Genomic DNA, 16116 nt, shown 5'->3' with positions numbered 1-16116 from the left:
ACGATAACCTAGACCTTCAGGTTACTCACGCAAACAAAAAAAGAAAGCCTATATACTTATTAATGAACACATCGCGATACTATATGTTTACAAAAACCGCGTCTTTTAAATCTCGAGCTTCTCGAAAGAAAACGCAAGCAAAGCTCATACTTTTACATATTGAAAGAAACTGAAATCGCGAGAACTACAAGGTGCTCGAAAAAATGGCTGTGGCTTAGCTAAGGTTAAGCCCAGGATGCGAAGCATACTAGCCTTTATTTTAGTTGTTGAACCACTGTTTAGCCTGGTGAACTGCTGTTGCTTGGCTATATTTGGTTCGGCTAGACGAAGCAACAACTCATGCGTTACTCCGCTTCGCCTTCAAGAGTGGAATGCGACATCGTTCCCGTCGACCCGCCAAGGGGTGTAAGACAATGGGCTGCGGCGCAGCGACTACGCGCCCCGCATTGGACGCGGTGAGCGTCGAGAAACGCAGCGTTCGGCGCGGCAACGAAATGTGCGCCTGAGCAAGCGACGCACGAGAACAGCTCGTTTCTAAGGCAACAACGCATTCACTAGAGGCGCTTTTGTACCGCTTTGAAGCATCGTACTGAGAGGTCTTTTGCAAAATGCAATGGAGTGTATTACCCGGCACTTATCTTGGGGTTCCACTCAGTGCCTACCGTGAGCCAATCGAATACTGGACGAGCGAGAGAGACGGAATGAAAGAGCAAACTAACAAATGGGGAGGCCACAACTTTTCGATGTTTGCTAGGGCCAAAGTATGTAATATCTTTTTAGTAGCTAAAGTGTTCTACGTCCTGCAGGTGCTATGCATGAGCCGATCTTCAATTCAAAAAATACACAGAGTGTTTGCAGAGTTTATTTGGGGTTCGGAGTGGGAACGCACGAGCAGAAGTAATTTGTTTCACACATTGCGCAATGGGGGAGTTGGTTTAACGCATTTGTTTTTCAAGCAACTTGTATCGAGATTTGTTTTCTTCCGCGACCAAAGCGATGGGTTTCTGCGGACGGTAATCCAAGTGAGATTGCGCGACGCTTTTCCCGATTTTGTTGTATCGTCAGACGCAATCAAACCGATGGCACTAAAGGGCTATCTGCGTGAAGTTTCCATGGCGATACGTCTTCTGAACGCTCGTTTTTCGAAAGACTACTTGTTTGCAGTGTCACGAAAACAATTGTATAAGGATCTTGTTAAAGTGTTTATACCTGCACCAGTGTATCGTTCTATGTATTACTTAGGGCCTGAACGAGATGTTTTCAAGCGAGTCAATAATATGCCTGTACGAGCTAACACAAAATCATTCTTTTTCAAACTGCATACCGGCACACTGCCTGTTAAGCCATGGCTAAGAAGCAAGGGCTTGTTTGTCCCATGGTCAGACAACTGTCTTATATGTAACAAGGAAGAAACTGTCGAACAGATTTTTCTTGACTGCCACGATGCCCGCTTTCTTTGGGACATCCTGCAAAGAACATTAAAAAATGGCTGTGGCTTAGGTAAGGTTAAGCCCAGGATGCGAAGCATACTAGCCTTTATTTTAGTTGTTGAACCACTGTTTAGCTTGGTGAACTGCTGTTGCTTGGCTATATTTGGTTCGGCTAGACAAAGAAACAACTCATCTGCATTGGACGCGGTGAGCGTCGAGCAACGCAGCGTTCGGCGCGGCAACGAAATGTGCGCCTGAGCAAGCGACGCACGCCTGAGCCTTAGAAACAGCTCGTTTCTAAGGCAACACCGCATTCACTAGAGGCGCTTTTGTACCGCTTTGAAGCATCGTACTCGTGGCTCAGTGGTAGCGTCTCCGTCTCACACTCCAGAGACTCTGGTTCGATTCCCACCCAGCGCATCTTGCAAGAGTTGAGCCAAAGCCACTTCTCCTCTGTCGTGACGCCACGGTGTCACGTGGTATTCAAGGCGACACCGCCGCGCCTGAGGAGCTGGGTTGAGCCCTCGTAATATGCTTCGCATAAAAAGGAGCTTCCTATCACTGCGTTCGGAATTAAATTTTTGCCATGTGCTGAACCTGTCGGTGTGCCGGTGGACATGTTGATGCTATTGTGTATGCAAAGTGTGTGGCGAACTGGTAAGGCTGTACGCAATGCTGATGTTCATGCAAGGCCAGCAATGTATTATTTTACCGAGAATGTTAATTATACAAGCGAAGTGTTGAAACTGCTAAGTGATCCGCCAAATTGGCTTTCAGTGTTGGACAGTTTGGCTTCAATGAAGCCATTTTAACATGACACGTCAGTCTTATTAACGACTAGACGTTTTAACATTCGGTTTTATTTGACAATATTTGTATGTACTTGCCAAGCCAGTAATAAAGAAAAAAAAATACTCGTGGCTCAGTGGTAGCATCTCCGTCTCACACTCCGGAGACCCTGGTTCGATTCCCACCCAGCCCATCTTGCAAGAGTTGAGCAAAAGCAAAAACCACCTAGAAATTTCATTGTCGCGCCGAACGCTGCGTTGCTCGACGCTCACCGCGTCCGATCAAAGCCACCTAGAAAATGTCTAGCAGAGGCAAGCGCAGCTGCTTATATACCGCCGCGACGGCGCGAGTTGGAGCCCCGTTTCTCCTCTGTCGTGACGTCACGGTGTCACGTGGTATGGCATGGGGTCAAAGGTCATTGAAGGCAGCACCGCCGCGCCTGAGGAGCTGGGTTGTGCTCTCGTAATATGCTTCGCATAAAAAACAAAACACGTTTCACTTCTACGGAAGCTCTCTTGGTCCCCCCCCCTGTTTCAAACGGTTACAACTGACTCATTTCTGAGCCGTACCCGAGGTGGTCGCGGTACGAAAGCTACTCTTGCTACCGAGGAAGAATAAAACGGCTGACTCACTATCACCTCCCCCAAGACGTTACAGTCCCCTGCCAATTTGCGTCCTGGTGCCCCGCTTTCAACATGACCTCGACTGACCGCGTCGTTACTCCCCACCTGGTCTCATTTTGCCACCTTGCGCTTCTTTGTACTGCACGCTGAGCTGCGAAGAGAATGACGGAACGACGAGGAATTTAACTGCCCCGTGCCCTTTGTCCGCGTGTATGCAGAACATGCTTCTCGGTCCCCCTTTGACAAGTGGCTCGAACGTGTTTGATGCGTCAACATCGTCCGTGACGACCACACCTGTCTTTTCTCCGCGCCCTGCCCTTATGGGCCTCTCGCCGTCTTTGGCGGCGCTACATTAGTCACCGCATTCCGATCTTTTCGGCGCTTCTTTCTGCGGCACTTTCTCTTTGACTTCTCTTTCATACCGTCATCTCGCGCCTCGTGCTGGCCATTACACATCTCGTCGGCCCGGATTGGTCTCTTACCCGCACAGTCTGATTGATTTTCATTTAAATCAGCATTCTCTCTGCCTCTACTGGCGGACACCTCAACCTCAACCGACTCTGGCACAATGCAGCAGGCTTTACTCGAGGTATGCAACTCGCACTCTTGCGAACTGCCCTCTACTGCATTGCCCAGCTCCCGCTGTGCATCGACACATAGCCCGTCGGTCTCGATCGCTGTCTCACGCGCACAGTCCGAATGATTCCTAATTAAATCATCCCTCTCTAGGCTACCTAGACTGGCGGAGAGCCGCACCGATCCCTGGACAATGCAGTTGTTATCTCGTGAACTACGGAGCTCGCCATTCCGAGAACTACTCTCAACTGCATCGTCCAGCTGGCACATTACTTCTGCACGCAGATGTGACTCGACATGGGTACTCGCGTCTGTCAAGTCCGTAGTATTCTGTACCCCGCTAACGACCTCGCTAGCATGAGATGCGAGGCACACGCGTGGTAACTGTGCCAATTTGTTCGCAGCTGGCCTAGCTGTCTCTACAGTCCTCTGCTCGCACAGCACCTCGTCGCTCTCATTCTGGCCTTTAACGGCCTGTGTTGCCACTAAGGCTTCATTAGCTGGTAGCAATTCGAGTTCACCTATGAACGTGCTGCTACTCTCACAGGTACTACTCCTTCCCTCGGCTTTCGACTGAAATCTACTATCTGCTTCTTCCCACTTTCGCTGCTTCCAGCCTACAGATTTCTGAAGCCGCTGTTCTCCTCGTGCGTTTAACTGCTGCAAATCTTGTATCTGTTTCTTTAGTGCTGCAATTTCTTTTTCAAGCTTTTGCCGTCTCTGCTCACGTTCTTGGTGCTCTTGCCTAATTGATTCCCATTCCTGTCTTTTCTTTAGAATTCATTTACCCATTTGTTCTATGCATTTCGAATCATTGTTAATTTCTAGAATTGTCTTACGAATTTCTGATTCCGTCAAGTCCTCCTCTACGTTTACCTCTATCTCCTCACACAACCAAACAGGTCAGCCCTCATGAAACACATTAGGACCATGGTCGCTACTTTAAGCTTTGGCTCTGCTGTCACACAATACATGTTGCGATACCCACGCAAATCAAAATACAAGTAAAAGATCCCAGCGAATCAAATCAAAAAACACAGTGAAATTGAAGCCTGGCAAAACTTACAGCCGAAACCAAACGCTTACCCACTGAAGCAGCACCATATCACCAGTCCTTCCCCGCCGTATCCAGTCAGTTGCAAGAGGTGGTCAATCTCAAGTCGCCTCCAACTTGATCAGGATGCCGGTCGGTCACCATGTGCCAATGTCCGTCAGCTGCCGTCGCTGTCTCCGAGTCGTATGCCAATCTACGAGCCGTAGGCCTATCTAGGAGTCGTAGGCTGATCTCACCGCTGCCAACCACATATTAGATTCGTTGGACGATCCTACCGCTGTCAACCAGATGTAGCAGTCGTCACCATTTGAAGGAGTTGAAATTCGTAGAGAGGAACTCGGTGAACAGGATTTATTTACATATTTTACATTTTAAGCAAGATACATTGGCAGTCTAGGGCGACTCCCATATGGAGCCCGCAAAACTAACATACAGCAAACAGTTTACGAGCACACACCTCACTACTACATTTCGAGCATGACAACGAGGACTCAGCTCCCGACGACGAGCACACTGTAGCAGCCGGCGAACGCTGCTTATATCCTTTCCACTTGACGTCATAGTTCGACGTCATCGTTCGACGTCACCGTTCGAGGGACTCGTGGACGGATTCCCCATGGACGGATTCCCAGTGGACGGAGTCCCAGTGGACGGAGTCCCAGTGGACGGAAATGTTCGTGTTGCACACACACAAAGGTTTCAGTGCCGCACAGCTTTCAGTGCCGCACAGCCCTCGGTGTCGACGTCAGAGGGCTTCGTGGAACTCTGCTCCGTCCCGGGTGGCGCTGCCGAGTACCACATTCCTGAGCTGACCGCGCGCCACGTGGCTGCCGGTCATCCGCAGTTCTCTGAAGGGCGCCCCGTCTTGCGGGCTTGGAACACGTGCAGCGGGCTGAAAGCTGGCACGTTGCCACCCCGTACGGCCATTCCTAACAATACGCGGACGACATTACGCTGTGAGTAAACGGGGGCAGTGATGCCCGCGTAGAATCCATGCTACAGACGGCCGTCGACACGATCGAAGAAAGCCTGGAAGGTACGGGACTGCGTTGCTCCGCAAGTCGGAGCTCCTGCTCTACCAATCAATCAAAACGCACAGAATCGAGAAGCGAAGGGAACACGAAAAGATCAAGATCCGCACCAGGGATGGTAACACAACACCGACGGTCAGCAAGATCCGCGTCCTCGGCATGACGATCGAAGCGCTCGGCAGGAACGGAGACACCATCACCCGCATCACAGGAAAGGCGGCCAACGTGCCCAGACTGCTCAAGCGCGTTACCACCAAGAAGGGAGTCATGAAGAAGGAAAACCTCATCAGACTTACACTCCTTTATACTCGGCCACATAGTGTATGTGGCAGCCTTCCACAAGTGTATGAAAAGCAAAAAGAACAAGCTAGACAACCTAATCCGGAGGGCTTACAAGACAGCCCTCGGTGTACCCGAAACTGCCAACACGAAACGTCTCCTCCAGCTGGGCATACACAACACGCTCGACGAGATCGCCGAGGCGCAAAGAGCCGCTCAGTTGGAAAGACTGTCATCAACAAAGGCCGGCAGAAAGATCCTGTGTAATCTAGGTATCGGTTATCACGAACAGCAAGGACCGAAATGCCCCGTCACCGACCACGTACGACGGAACGTGCGGGTTGCCCTTTGCCGAGGAAGATGCACCCGGAATTCAACGAAGGCAGAAGACGCGCTAGAGCTAAGGCACTGACGTACCTGCACGCTGAAGACCCCGGCGCCAGATACGTGGATGCAGCCGAATATGCCGGCCACAAAGGCTTCGCGATCGCGGTGGTCGACTCCAGAGGCAGCGTGCTGCAGGCCGCCAGCACATCGAGCAAGCAAGTGGAGGAAGCAGAAGAAATTTCCATCGCGCTGGCCATCGTAGACCGAGAATGCCACACGATCCTCAGCGACTCCAGAGAGGCGGTGAGGAAGTACGCCTAAGGAGGAATTGCCCCAACGGCGGCTCGCATCCTGCTCCGACAGGCAGACCTCGACAAGAGGACTCGAATCAAGTGGTCCCCGGCGCACGCAGGACAAGCGTCGGAGAAGAATGCCAATCGCAACGAAAAGGCACACGCCCGAGCGCGAGGACTAACTGACCGCTCCCAAGGCAACGGCCGCCCGCTGTGGTTCAGTGCCAAAGACAGGATGACCAGTTATAACGAACTGACCAAGGCCTTTCGGCTGGCCCGCACACTTCTCCCGCCGCCCGGCAAAGGGCTGAGCAGGTCGCAGGCCATGCTGTTCAGGCAACTACAACCGAGAACGCTTCGAAGCCCGACGCTGTTGCATAGGATGTACCAAGAATCGCACCCCGATGACAAGTGCACAGCGTGCTGCAGCGAGACGGCCACATTCGAGCACATGCTATGGGATTGCTCCAAACATCCAAGCGAAGCTAACTCGGGACGTATACCGCCGCAGCTCGAGGAAGCAACGCGGAGCGACGGCCAAGAACAACTACAGGCCGTCCAGCAGGTCGTCGAGGCGCTGGCTAGGCGCTGGCCTGGAGAGCCGGCAACGGCGAGCGGGGATCCTCGCAGAGCACTCGCCACGACAACGATGTAGGCCACGTCCGAAGCGCGCCTGCGCGCTGCGGACGTGGCATACATACCTTTCCCTTTCCGGCATACATACACGCACCTGCATTAAGGCAGACGTTTATTTTCAATATCAAAAAGCTTTACTGCGACTTTCTAAAACACTTTGACAATGTTTCGATATTGAAACTTGGAAAGGTAGTGTTTTATTTCATTCTTGTTGACGAATAAGCACATAAAGGCGCAGAGATATCGCCAATGCTTAAAGCTTTCCCTCAGAGCAGTATGTAGTATTCTATTGACATTTAAGAAACTTTTCAAAAGAAGAAAATGAACCAGTTTCCCTTGTCTTCAGTGTTAGGTCTATGCTGGTAATTCAAGCAAACAGAAAACTTTTGTAATGCTATCCATATGGAAGTACCAGAGTAGACTGAACCTTCAGGCGCCTTCATTTGCATTTTCTTAGCTTGGTCGATACTAGAGATGAAAAATTTCCGTAAATTTTGAGCAATCGGGAAAAAAAACTGGTTTCTTTTCACGTTCTTTCCAAATTTTCGTAAAAATGGAAAATAAATTTTCTTTCGCATATGGCAGTAGTTTACTGCCAAATATCAACAGCCATAATTCTCGTTATGTAAATAACAAATGTGAAATGCTTTCTGCCTTTTCACGAACGAATGCAGTGTTTAACAGATGGAAGGCAGACCAGAAGTATCACCGCGAACGCGTTCAGTTCTCTGCGAATCGGTGCGGCTTCCTAGAATGCTTACGGCAGTTCAAACAAGGAACAAAGAACACTGAAAGGTCTCTTCTGTGACTATTTCGTCGTGGCTTCGACTATGGAAACATTGATAAAGATGGGAAAACGATGAAGTTCTACCTCTTATTCAGAGTCAGTATCACTGGCTTCATCTGTAGCATTCTTAATTATGTTGACATGTACGTGTACAAAAACAAGCTTTTGCACCGTTCCATTACGCAGCCTGTTCCTACACAGAGCATAAATGTTGGCGAAGTCGGACCGGTTCCGCTCACAAGCAGCTGATGATGGTGGAATCTGTAAAATGTTTCGAGCCAGAGGCACCACTGTTTTACTCGTGCAGATTCTCTCCCAGCATGTTGAAGGGAGCATGTGGTTAGCAGAAGCCCATATTCCGGACCTTGACCATATGCCTGAATTGGTCCTGTATTCTGCCACATCGGAGTACACTTTTCTAACTTCTAGGTTCATGCGCATGCTATGCTCCGAGATCCAGTCAAACGCAGACAAGACTTCTTCGTCAGTCAGATGTTTCCACTTGGATCTTGGGTCAAGTAGGTTTGCTGCACAGTGCACGGGATGAAGTGTAAATACTTTGCGTGTCTTTAAGGCTTTTTCAGCGAGATCACGCTCACTCTGCGAAAGAACAGAGCGCTGCAAATTCGAGTGAATCTCCTCCGATAGATTGTGAAACAAACTTGTGACGTCGGACAACAAGGCCCCGTCACCTTCTACAGCTTTGATAGCCTTTGCGATGGGTTCCAGCAAAGTATGGCATGATTTAAATGCGACCCAGAACATTTCTTCGTCCAGAATGACCGGCTTGTCGAACTTCCTATTTCCATTATAGCTATTTCTTGCAAGACTTCCTTGTTTTTCAGGAGGCTTTCAAAGGAGAGACAGACACCACTGCATCTTGTCTTGCTTGGAAGCTTCAGGCTGCAGCTCACACTTCTGCCGTACTTCGGATCCTGCCTTTCCTTGAATGTTGCCAACACAACCTGGGTTTTCTTCACGTATTTGAGTATAACTTTCACATGCTTGTGAACATCGTGGATTGTGCCAAGAGTAAGAAGATCATTCATCGACAGGTTCAGAGAGTGTGCGGCGCAACCAATCGTTGCAACATGAGTAAATCGCTCAATAACGAGAGCCAATGCCGCTTTCATATTGCTGGTATTGTTGATTACCACAGCCTTTACCTCTGAGCCACCAACCGATTGCATAACAGCACAGATTTCTTCTGCCACATAGGCCGCAGTATGCCTGTTGTTACCGGTGTTGATTGACTTGAAGAACAATGCCTATGGTGTGCAGTATACAAAGTTTATAACTGACTCTCTTTCGGTGTTAGTCCAGCCGTCAGTGACAAGGATGATGCATGAATTCTTTTCAATAGAATTATTCACGGATACGGTAGCCGCCTCGTACTCAGCTTCGAGCAGTGGACCAGCCAAGCTGTACCGGCTCAGGGGCTTCTAAGGTGGTCTGAGTGCTTTAAATGCTGCCTGCCGATAGTCATTTATAACCAAGGAAAACGGTGAGTTGGAAGCATATATCGCCTTTGCCAACGCTTTATCGGTGTTCTGCACTTGAAGTGTCATCGTGTCGACGAAGTGAGTAACCTTTCCAGTCGTAGAGGCTGCGCTGCTTGCTGTGCTGCTTACTGCGCCGTTACCTTCTCTTGAACTGAGACTGCTACATGAATGGCTGCGAGAGCGGCTTCGTGGTGTCACTTCCTGTCTTGGATATTTCACGCACTTAGTAATGCACTAGCAAAGGTGAGTCGCATTCGGAAAAGTGTAGCTGCTGTTGCAGTACTTACAGACAGCGGGTCCCCGTTTCCCGCCAACGGTCTACCCAAACGTGAGGTGCATCCACACGACGGAAATTGACCGTACCATTGCGGAATCCCCTTCCACGCGGCTTTATATGGAGACTTCCGCCACAGGTTGCACAAGTGTACGAGAGAAAGTCAAACTTGAACAATAACGGCCACCAAAACATGAGAAACCGCACCCGAACGACGACGCTGCGCTGACACTGGAGCTGACATTATGTGATGTCGACGACGAGTGGTCAGCCACCGCTTGGTGTTTAGGTTTCATGTGGGACGTTCCGGTTTTGCGTTCAGCGTTTCGGTTTCACGTTCGAGGCTGGGTGTCTCATAAGCTTTATTTCTGTTCGTTTCTCCCCGCGGAAATATTGGCCAATTTTTCCAACTATGCCGAAGAAAACGGGAAAAGAAAACAGTTTTCTTCCGGAATTTTCCCGTTTCTTTCCGCACTTCGTATCTCTAGTCGAAACATCCATTTGGAAATGGCTCCTCTTAGCATGTTTTATTATTGACCTAGTAAAGGTTAAATGCATGACTAGGTTAACAAATTGCAATTATTGCTTTATTTCCAGTGAAGCAACTGTAACAACTGCTCTAGCTGCACAGGTTATGATAATCTGCGGTTTAGAGACCCATTTTAGGATAATCAATTCAAGCAGGTGGCGGCACACACTTGTAAACGAGGGCGGCAGATAGTTACGATAGCTTCCAACCTTTCGCCTTCAGAGTGCGAACAGAAAATTCTAGCGCTCTGTTTCTTTTATAAAGAAATAATTATAACCGGAACAACCTATGTCATGTTTGCCGTGCGCTACGCCGCCGCGCTACGTAGTGGGGCATATAGACTTTGGCTTATTGGCACAGATTCATAGCATATACTAAGGGCGCGAAACACAGAACAAAACAGGGCTATACATTCGTGTCTGTTAGAGTGCTATGGCGACAAGTTCAACTCCTCAAAACTATTTCAGGTCAGTGTTTGCCCCTTTCAAAATATTCAGTGAAGACTTTATGCCTAGTCACAGCACACGTGCCCCGGCGGTTACACTGATAGCTGGAAACATTGCTAAGGAAGCCACCCGTTGACCTAACTCATCATGACGTTTTCGTGACGTAGCGTGCGCCAGTAGCCAACGCCAGGAAAGACAGTTTCTCTTCAACAAATCAAAGCGACGGCCGCTGTGGAGCTCCGTCGTAATGAGCTCTTACTCCGAACTTATACCAAAAATGTAACGTTGATAAAGCTGAGGCAGAATTATATTTGCAATATATCTACACAGAAGTAAAAGCCAAGATGGGAGAATAACCAAAACCACGGGTGAGCCCTTTTCATGGTCCTCTTCGTCGCCGTAGTGAGCACGTTCTTCAGAATGCGGGAAGGAATCACTTGCAACAATATTTCCGGTAAAAATGGAAATTTTGCGTGCGGAAGAAAAAGCTTGGTCTCTGACGTAGTTAATTACCTCACTGCTATGCGATGGAAAAACAGGTGCCCTGCGTAATGTTACGTTCTACTTTTCACGGCAACCGTTTTTGTAAAGAATACCTTCGAGGACAGGCGTTGTTTTCTCCAATAAATGTCCAGCGTACTTTATAAGGTGCACCATCGTAGCATTAGAAAGAATAAAGCGTTATTCATGAAACACTCACAGTGCATTGTTAGTGCCAAAAGACCAGTGGGTATCAAATGTCAATAAAATCTAGCTCGTCGATTATTCGCTGGGCTTTAGTGAATTCGTAAACCCCGTCCCTCTGGTCATTGTGGTTGAGATTTTGGTGGCAAAGCACATGGTTTTGTTTCAACAAATTATTAATAATTGTTTTATTCATTGGGAACATGAATGATGATCCGGGCTGAGCGAAATGGGAGGATCATGTTTAATGAACTTCCTGCTTAGCCTTGATTTTGCTTTGGTAGGGAAGTACATGGCATGAACCATGCTATCCATCTTGCGATCGCAAAAACGATGGTGCGTTCTCAAGCCGGTAGTTAATTATTTGATTATGCCGAACATAGCTGCCATTACTGACACTATACTTTGTTGGTTGACAGTAAGTGCTGCATAAGTTGCCTACTATAGAGCATTTAAACGAAACCCCAGAGGGGATGCGAAGGGGCTAGGAAATAAAAGCGTAGCTTTAAACGAGATGCACCACAAGAAAAATTTACACAAAGGGCTTCTAAACCTTCTCCAATAATTTTGTAACATTTCAAATAAGCACGCGCTTCGAGTTCAAAATGCCTTCAAGATGAACGATAACAAAGGCTGCAGCGCTACACGCCACGGGCGTGCCGCAAGGTCATAAAACAATCCCGTGCTCCTCTCTGGGCCTTTTGGTATCCCCAGCGATCGTCGTAACCTCACGAGGGTGCATCTGGTGATGTCATCATGAACAGACGTTGTCGATTGGTCGAAAAAGGACCTACGACTAACGGCTAGTTTGCTACCAGCGCCCCTGTACTTCAACCGCGCAGCGCCACTTTGCCATAGGCGGGAAACGCGCCTTCCTCCACGGCAGCCGCAATGCGTAGTCAGCGTGGTGGCGTCCAGAAGTTGTAATGGCTACATACTGCGTTGTGTATGGGTGCACAAATCCAGCAGAAAAGTACTTTGGGATTAGGTTTCACTTGTAAGTCGCACATTCTAAGCTTCATGAAAACTTCTCTGCTTTTCGCATCGCGTTCTGACAGCTCGCAATCGGTCTCTAATTTCACACCTGACATTCATTGTTTTTTATTCCAAACGGGTTTTCTAACTATACAAATCAGCGAAGCAAGTAGTAGCGGCTGGCGGCGGGAAGGCTGGGAGCCAAAGACGGCGATTAGATACGTTCGATTAGATACGGCAGCAACAGCGTGCAGCCGAGAAGCACGGAGTATCGGTAACCGGAAGTGGACAGTGTTTTGAAAAGCACGTTGGCCGATAACCTATTTCACGTGACGTCTGCAGGAGCACTCGGCGAGGAGGAGACCAATCGGCGAAGGGAGCGTAGCAAAGAGCGAAAAGAGCGGGGGCACCATTTCGATCATCAGACGCGTATAACTCCGCTATTACTGCACTATTCCAAGAAGTTCTCGCGGCTACGTGTTCGCTGCAGACTCGTGAACAACGGCATCACCACAACTAAATTTCGACTTCTGGTGGTTTAGACGCCATTTAAGGCCCCCTGTAAGATATTTATTTCTAGGACCTTATGTCCCAAAAGCACAATTTAATGATGAGGAACGCCGTAGGGCGGGACTCCAGATTGATTCTGGCGTGCACCCATGCAAGGTACACGGGCGTTTTTGTATTTCACCCCCATCTGAAATGCGACCGCCATGGTTGCGAGCCATGCCTCGTGCTTAGCAGCGGTAAGGCAAGGCCCTTAGCCCTGAAAGTAAGGTGCAATTCATGCTGGGCAACACGGTGCTTATTTTTGTTTTCATTTAGTCCGTGCAAAGCAAGCATAGTCGTTGGCACGGAACTCCTTCTAAGAAGCTCACCCCTGAAAATCCGGTCGCCTGTTCAGAGGAGCCGCCTATAAATTTCTCTTGCACCAGTGCTTTTCCAGCGGCGACGTGGAAAGCACACAGCCCCGGCAGTAGAACCATGCACGCTACCGATTCTGCTAAGGATGTGGCGGACTAGTCTCGCATGTCTGGGCAAGTGATTGGCGAGGCGGACAACGGGATAATACCACTGCATTTAGCTGACATGATTCTCCAGATTGGGGAGTGAGTGGTTTAGCACTGTTTATGTAGCTTATGCAGTGCAATACCGCACAAGCCCACAGAGGAACGCAAGAAAAGTAGGTTTGCAGCATTGCTCTGCGTGATTTATGAGAAGAAGCTTCTCTTATCTCATACATGTCTAAATTACACGCCGCCGCGTCTTTAGTAAGCTACATTTCATGGAGTCCTTCCGGCGTTACGAGAGTGCAGAAACACTTTATAAGTGTCACTTGTCTTTCGAAAACATGGTGTTCTGAAACTTTTGGAGCAGTTATTGTGCACTTCTTGTGTCAGAAGTTGCCTTTCCCAATATATGAATTAAGATATGGCAGACATATAAGTGGCCTTTATTATTTAAAGCCTGCGGCTCACGCAGATCACGATTATAGTTGTATTCAATAAAAAACTCAATAAAGAAAGAAGAGCCATTGAAAGCGATGACGGCGGAACTTATCGGCAAATTCCACAGTAAGTACTTTCGTATCGCGATAAGCAATGCCAAACCGAGAGTCATCCCTTCTGCTTAGGGAAGTTAAATAAGGAGATACCACAAATTCCATTTAATGCAAGGTGAAAAATGGTTCACGCCTGAAAAATCTTTCGATGTCTTAAACCGTAAAGTAAATCTGTCTCTGTATGACATACATGTGAAGCTGCGACACTACATTTTAGGCTATGAAGACTCTCTCCGTCTGCTGTTCAGTGATCACTTAATACCTGTCTAAGCCGCAATTAAGCTTACGCTTCATGTCCGTTTACGGCTTGGAGATGCCAAACGTATGTTACACTTGGCACGCTGGCATTGTAATCCTCTTGCGTAGCCGTTACACAGTCAAGGTCACCGTCGTTGTCGATGTCGGAAAGTGCAAGACCCGTCCGAAGGCCCTCGAAAACCTGCCAAATAAAAAATATATTCAGAGCAGCATATTAACATTGTTCCAATTAATTATATTACTCCGTTGTCAATTTCACTTTTTCCGTGACAAGCACTTCTGGCGAGAAATTGTAACGAGGCGAGAAAATGAGAAAGAGGACCACGGCAGTTCCTTCTACGAGCGTTAGCATTTCAGCGGGCTATCTTTCAGTTGGATCATCTCTGCTAACGGTCTTCGGTCAAGAAGCAGGCAATCGTACGCAAGAAGTTTGGACGAGGTTCTGGGTACCCCGCAACCTCCACCAGAACTGTCGCTCGTTGAACTCAAGTTCCTACTTACGTCGGGCCCTATCCCGCGCCACTTCGACCCTTAAGTTTCGTTTGGCTCTGAAGCCCATACTGACGTCATTCGCATAAGTATCGGACAATGATACACTGAATCACAACGTGTTGTTTCTTATTCCAGTCGTTGCCTGAGCAATTCTGAGCGAAAAGTCTGTCAGGGAAGCAGAATATTTCGCCGCTGTTCTTTATTGCGTTGTTATATTTTGTTGTTATATTTACGGCAGCTCATTAAACATCATAACTGACCACCATACTGTACGCTCCCTTGTAAGTCGTCGAGATCCGTCTGCTCGTCTAGCACAAAGGTCTTCACGACTTCTAGAACGGAATTTTGTAGAAATCTACTAGAATGGCCACCGTCACGCTGACGCGGATTGCATCTCTCGCCCGCCATTGGCAATGACACATTGGGATGAAGACGGCGTCGATGACTGTCAGTCTGCTATTGCTCTTTATCAGCCAATGTTGTCATCGTTGAGCAGGAACAGCGTAAAGTCGTAAGCACGTAAGTTCTATTTTTTTGCCGCGAGCCCTTCGATACCAAGTTGTCGATTTCCAATTCTTCACAACTTGCTTTGTAAAGACAATTTCCCACTGAGTGGCGCTCGCTTCCTCCATGTTATGCCGGAAAATCTAAGCAGTGAAAAGCTATATCTGCCATGCTTTGATCTGCCCGCAACAAGCAAACCGGGATTCGCCGGCACGCTGCAGCCTGTCCAGGAGCTCTTTCACTGGCCACAGATGCGTCACTCAACAGTTCAGCACGTGGTCAGCGTCGAACAATGCCAGCCTTATAGGCGAACTTCAAGCATTCCATCAAGGCCTCCTTCACCCACTCATTTCTCCGCATACACACTTTCAATGTGTTGGTATTGACTTCCCGGACATTTTTTACGTTCATTGGAAAACAACCAATGGGTCAATATATATATATTCACCACCTTAACCACTACGCAGAAACAGCAGCAATACCGTCACCTCATGCTGTTTGTGTAGCAGCTGTTTTGTGACCATGACCCACCTCCCTGTGGTCATAAGTGGCGGTGGTCGCCAATTAATCGACTAAGCTTTAGAGCTGTTGTTTTGTTTATGCGGTGCACAATTCTGGCACTCAGCGCCATATCGTCCAAAGACCAATGGTTTCATTGAATGGATGAAACAAACGCTGATGAACACGTTGGCCATTTACGTGTCCTCGATCGCTGAAGGCCTTCCTTGGCACCATTTTACCGTAATCCCTATACAACGAAGATTCAATCACCAAGACCTATCACCAATCGCTGTGCGGAAGAAGTACGCTGGATAGCACGTCTTCGCACGGTATAATCGCAACGATGATCCAATTAGTGGTACGATAGCACTCATCAGCCGGTTTCGTTTCGTAAAGGCGATTTAGTGTGCCTTTGAACGAAACAGTGCAGGCGAGGCTTGTGCCACTAACGTTTGCGTACTAAGCTGGCTCGTTGTAAATTTAGATTGCTTGAGTGACCTAACTGGCGTTTTGAGGCGTCTTTTATGTGCATGCCGGTGGTCTAGCGAAACCCAATTTCCAGATG

General features: G+C 48.3%; 1 protein-coding gene across 1 annotated transcript in view; it reads right to left on the bottom strand.

The window, feature by feature from the left end:
- LOC139054298 (uncharacterized) overlaps positions 1-16116 on the bottom strand; it is a 67819-nt gene that overhangs the window by 24265 nt on the left and 27438 nt on the right. The window contains exon 4 of the mRNA XM_070531082.1: positions 14084-14235. Coding sequence (XP_070387183.1) covers positions 14084-14235 — 152 coding nt within the window. The remainder of the gene's footprint in view (positions 1-14083; positions 14236-16116) is intronic.

Source organism: Dermacentor albipictus, chromosome 1 (genome assembly GCF_038994185.2).
Source record: "Dermacentor albipictus isolate Rhodes 1998 colony chromosome 1, USDA_Dalb.pri_finalv2, whole genome shotgun sequence".
Lineage (NCBI taxonomy): Eukaryota > Metazoa > Arthropoda > Arachnida > Ixodida > Ixodidae > Dermacentor > Dermacentor albipictus.
This window is presented reverse-complemented; position numbering and strand designations above follow the sequence as displayed.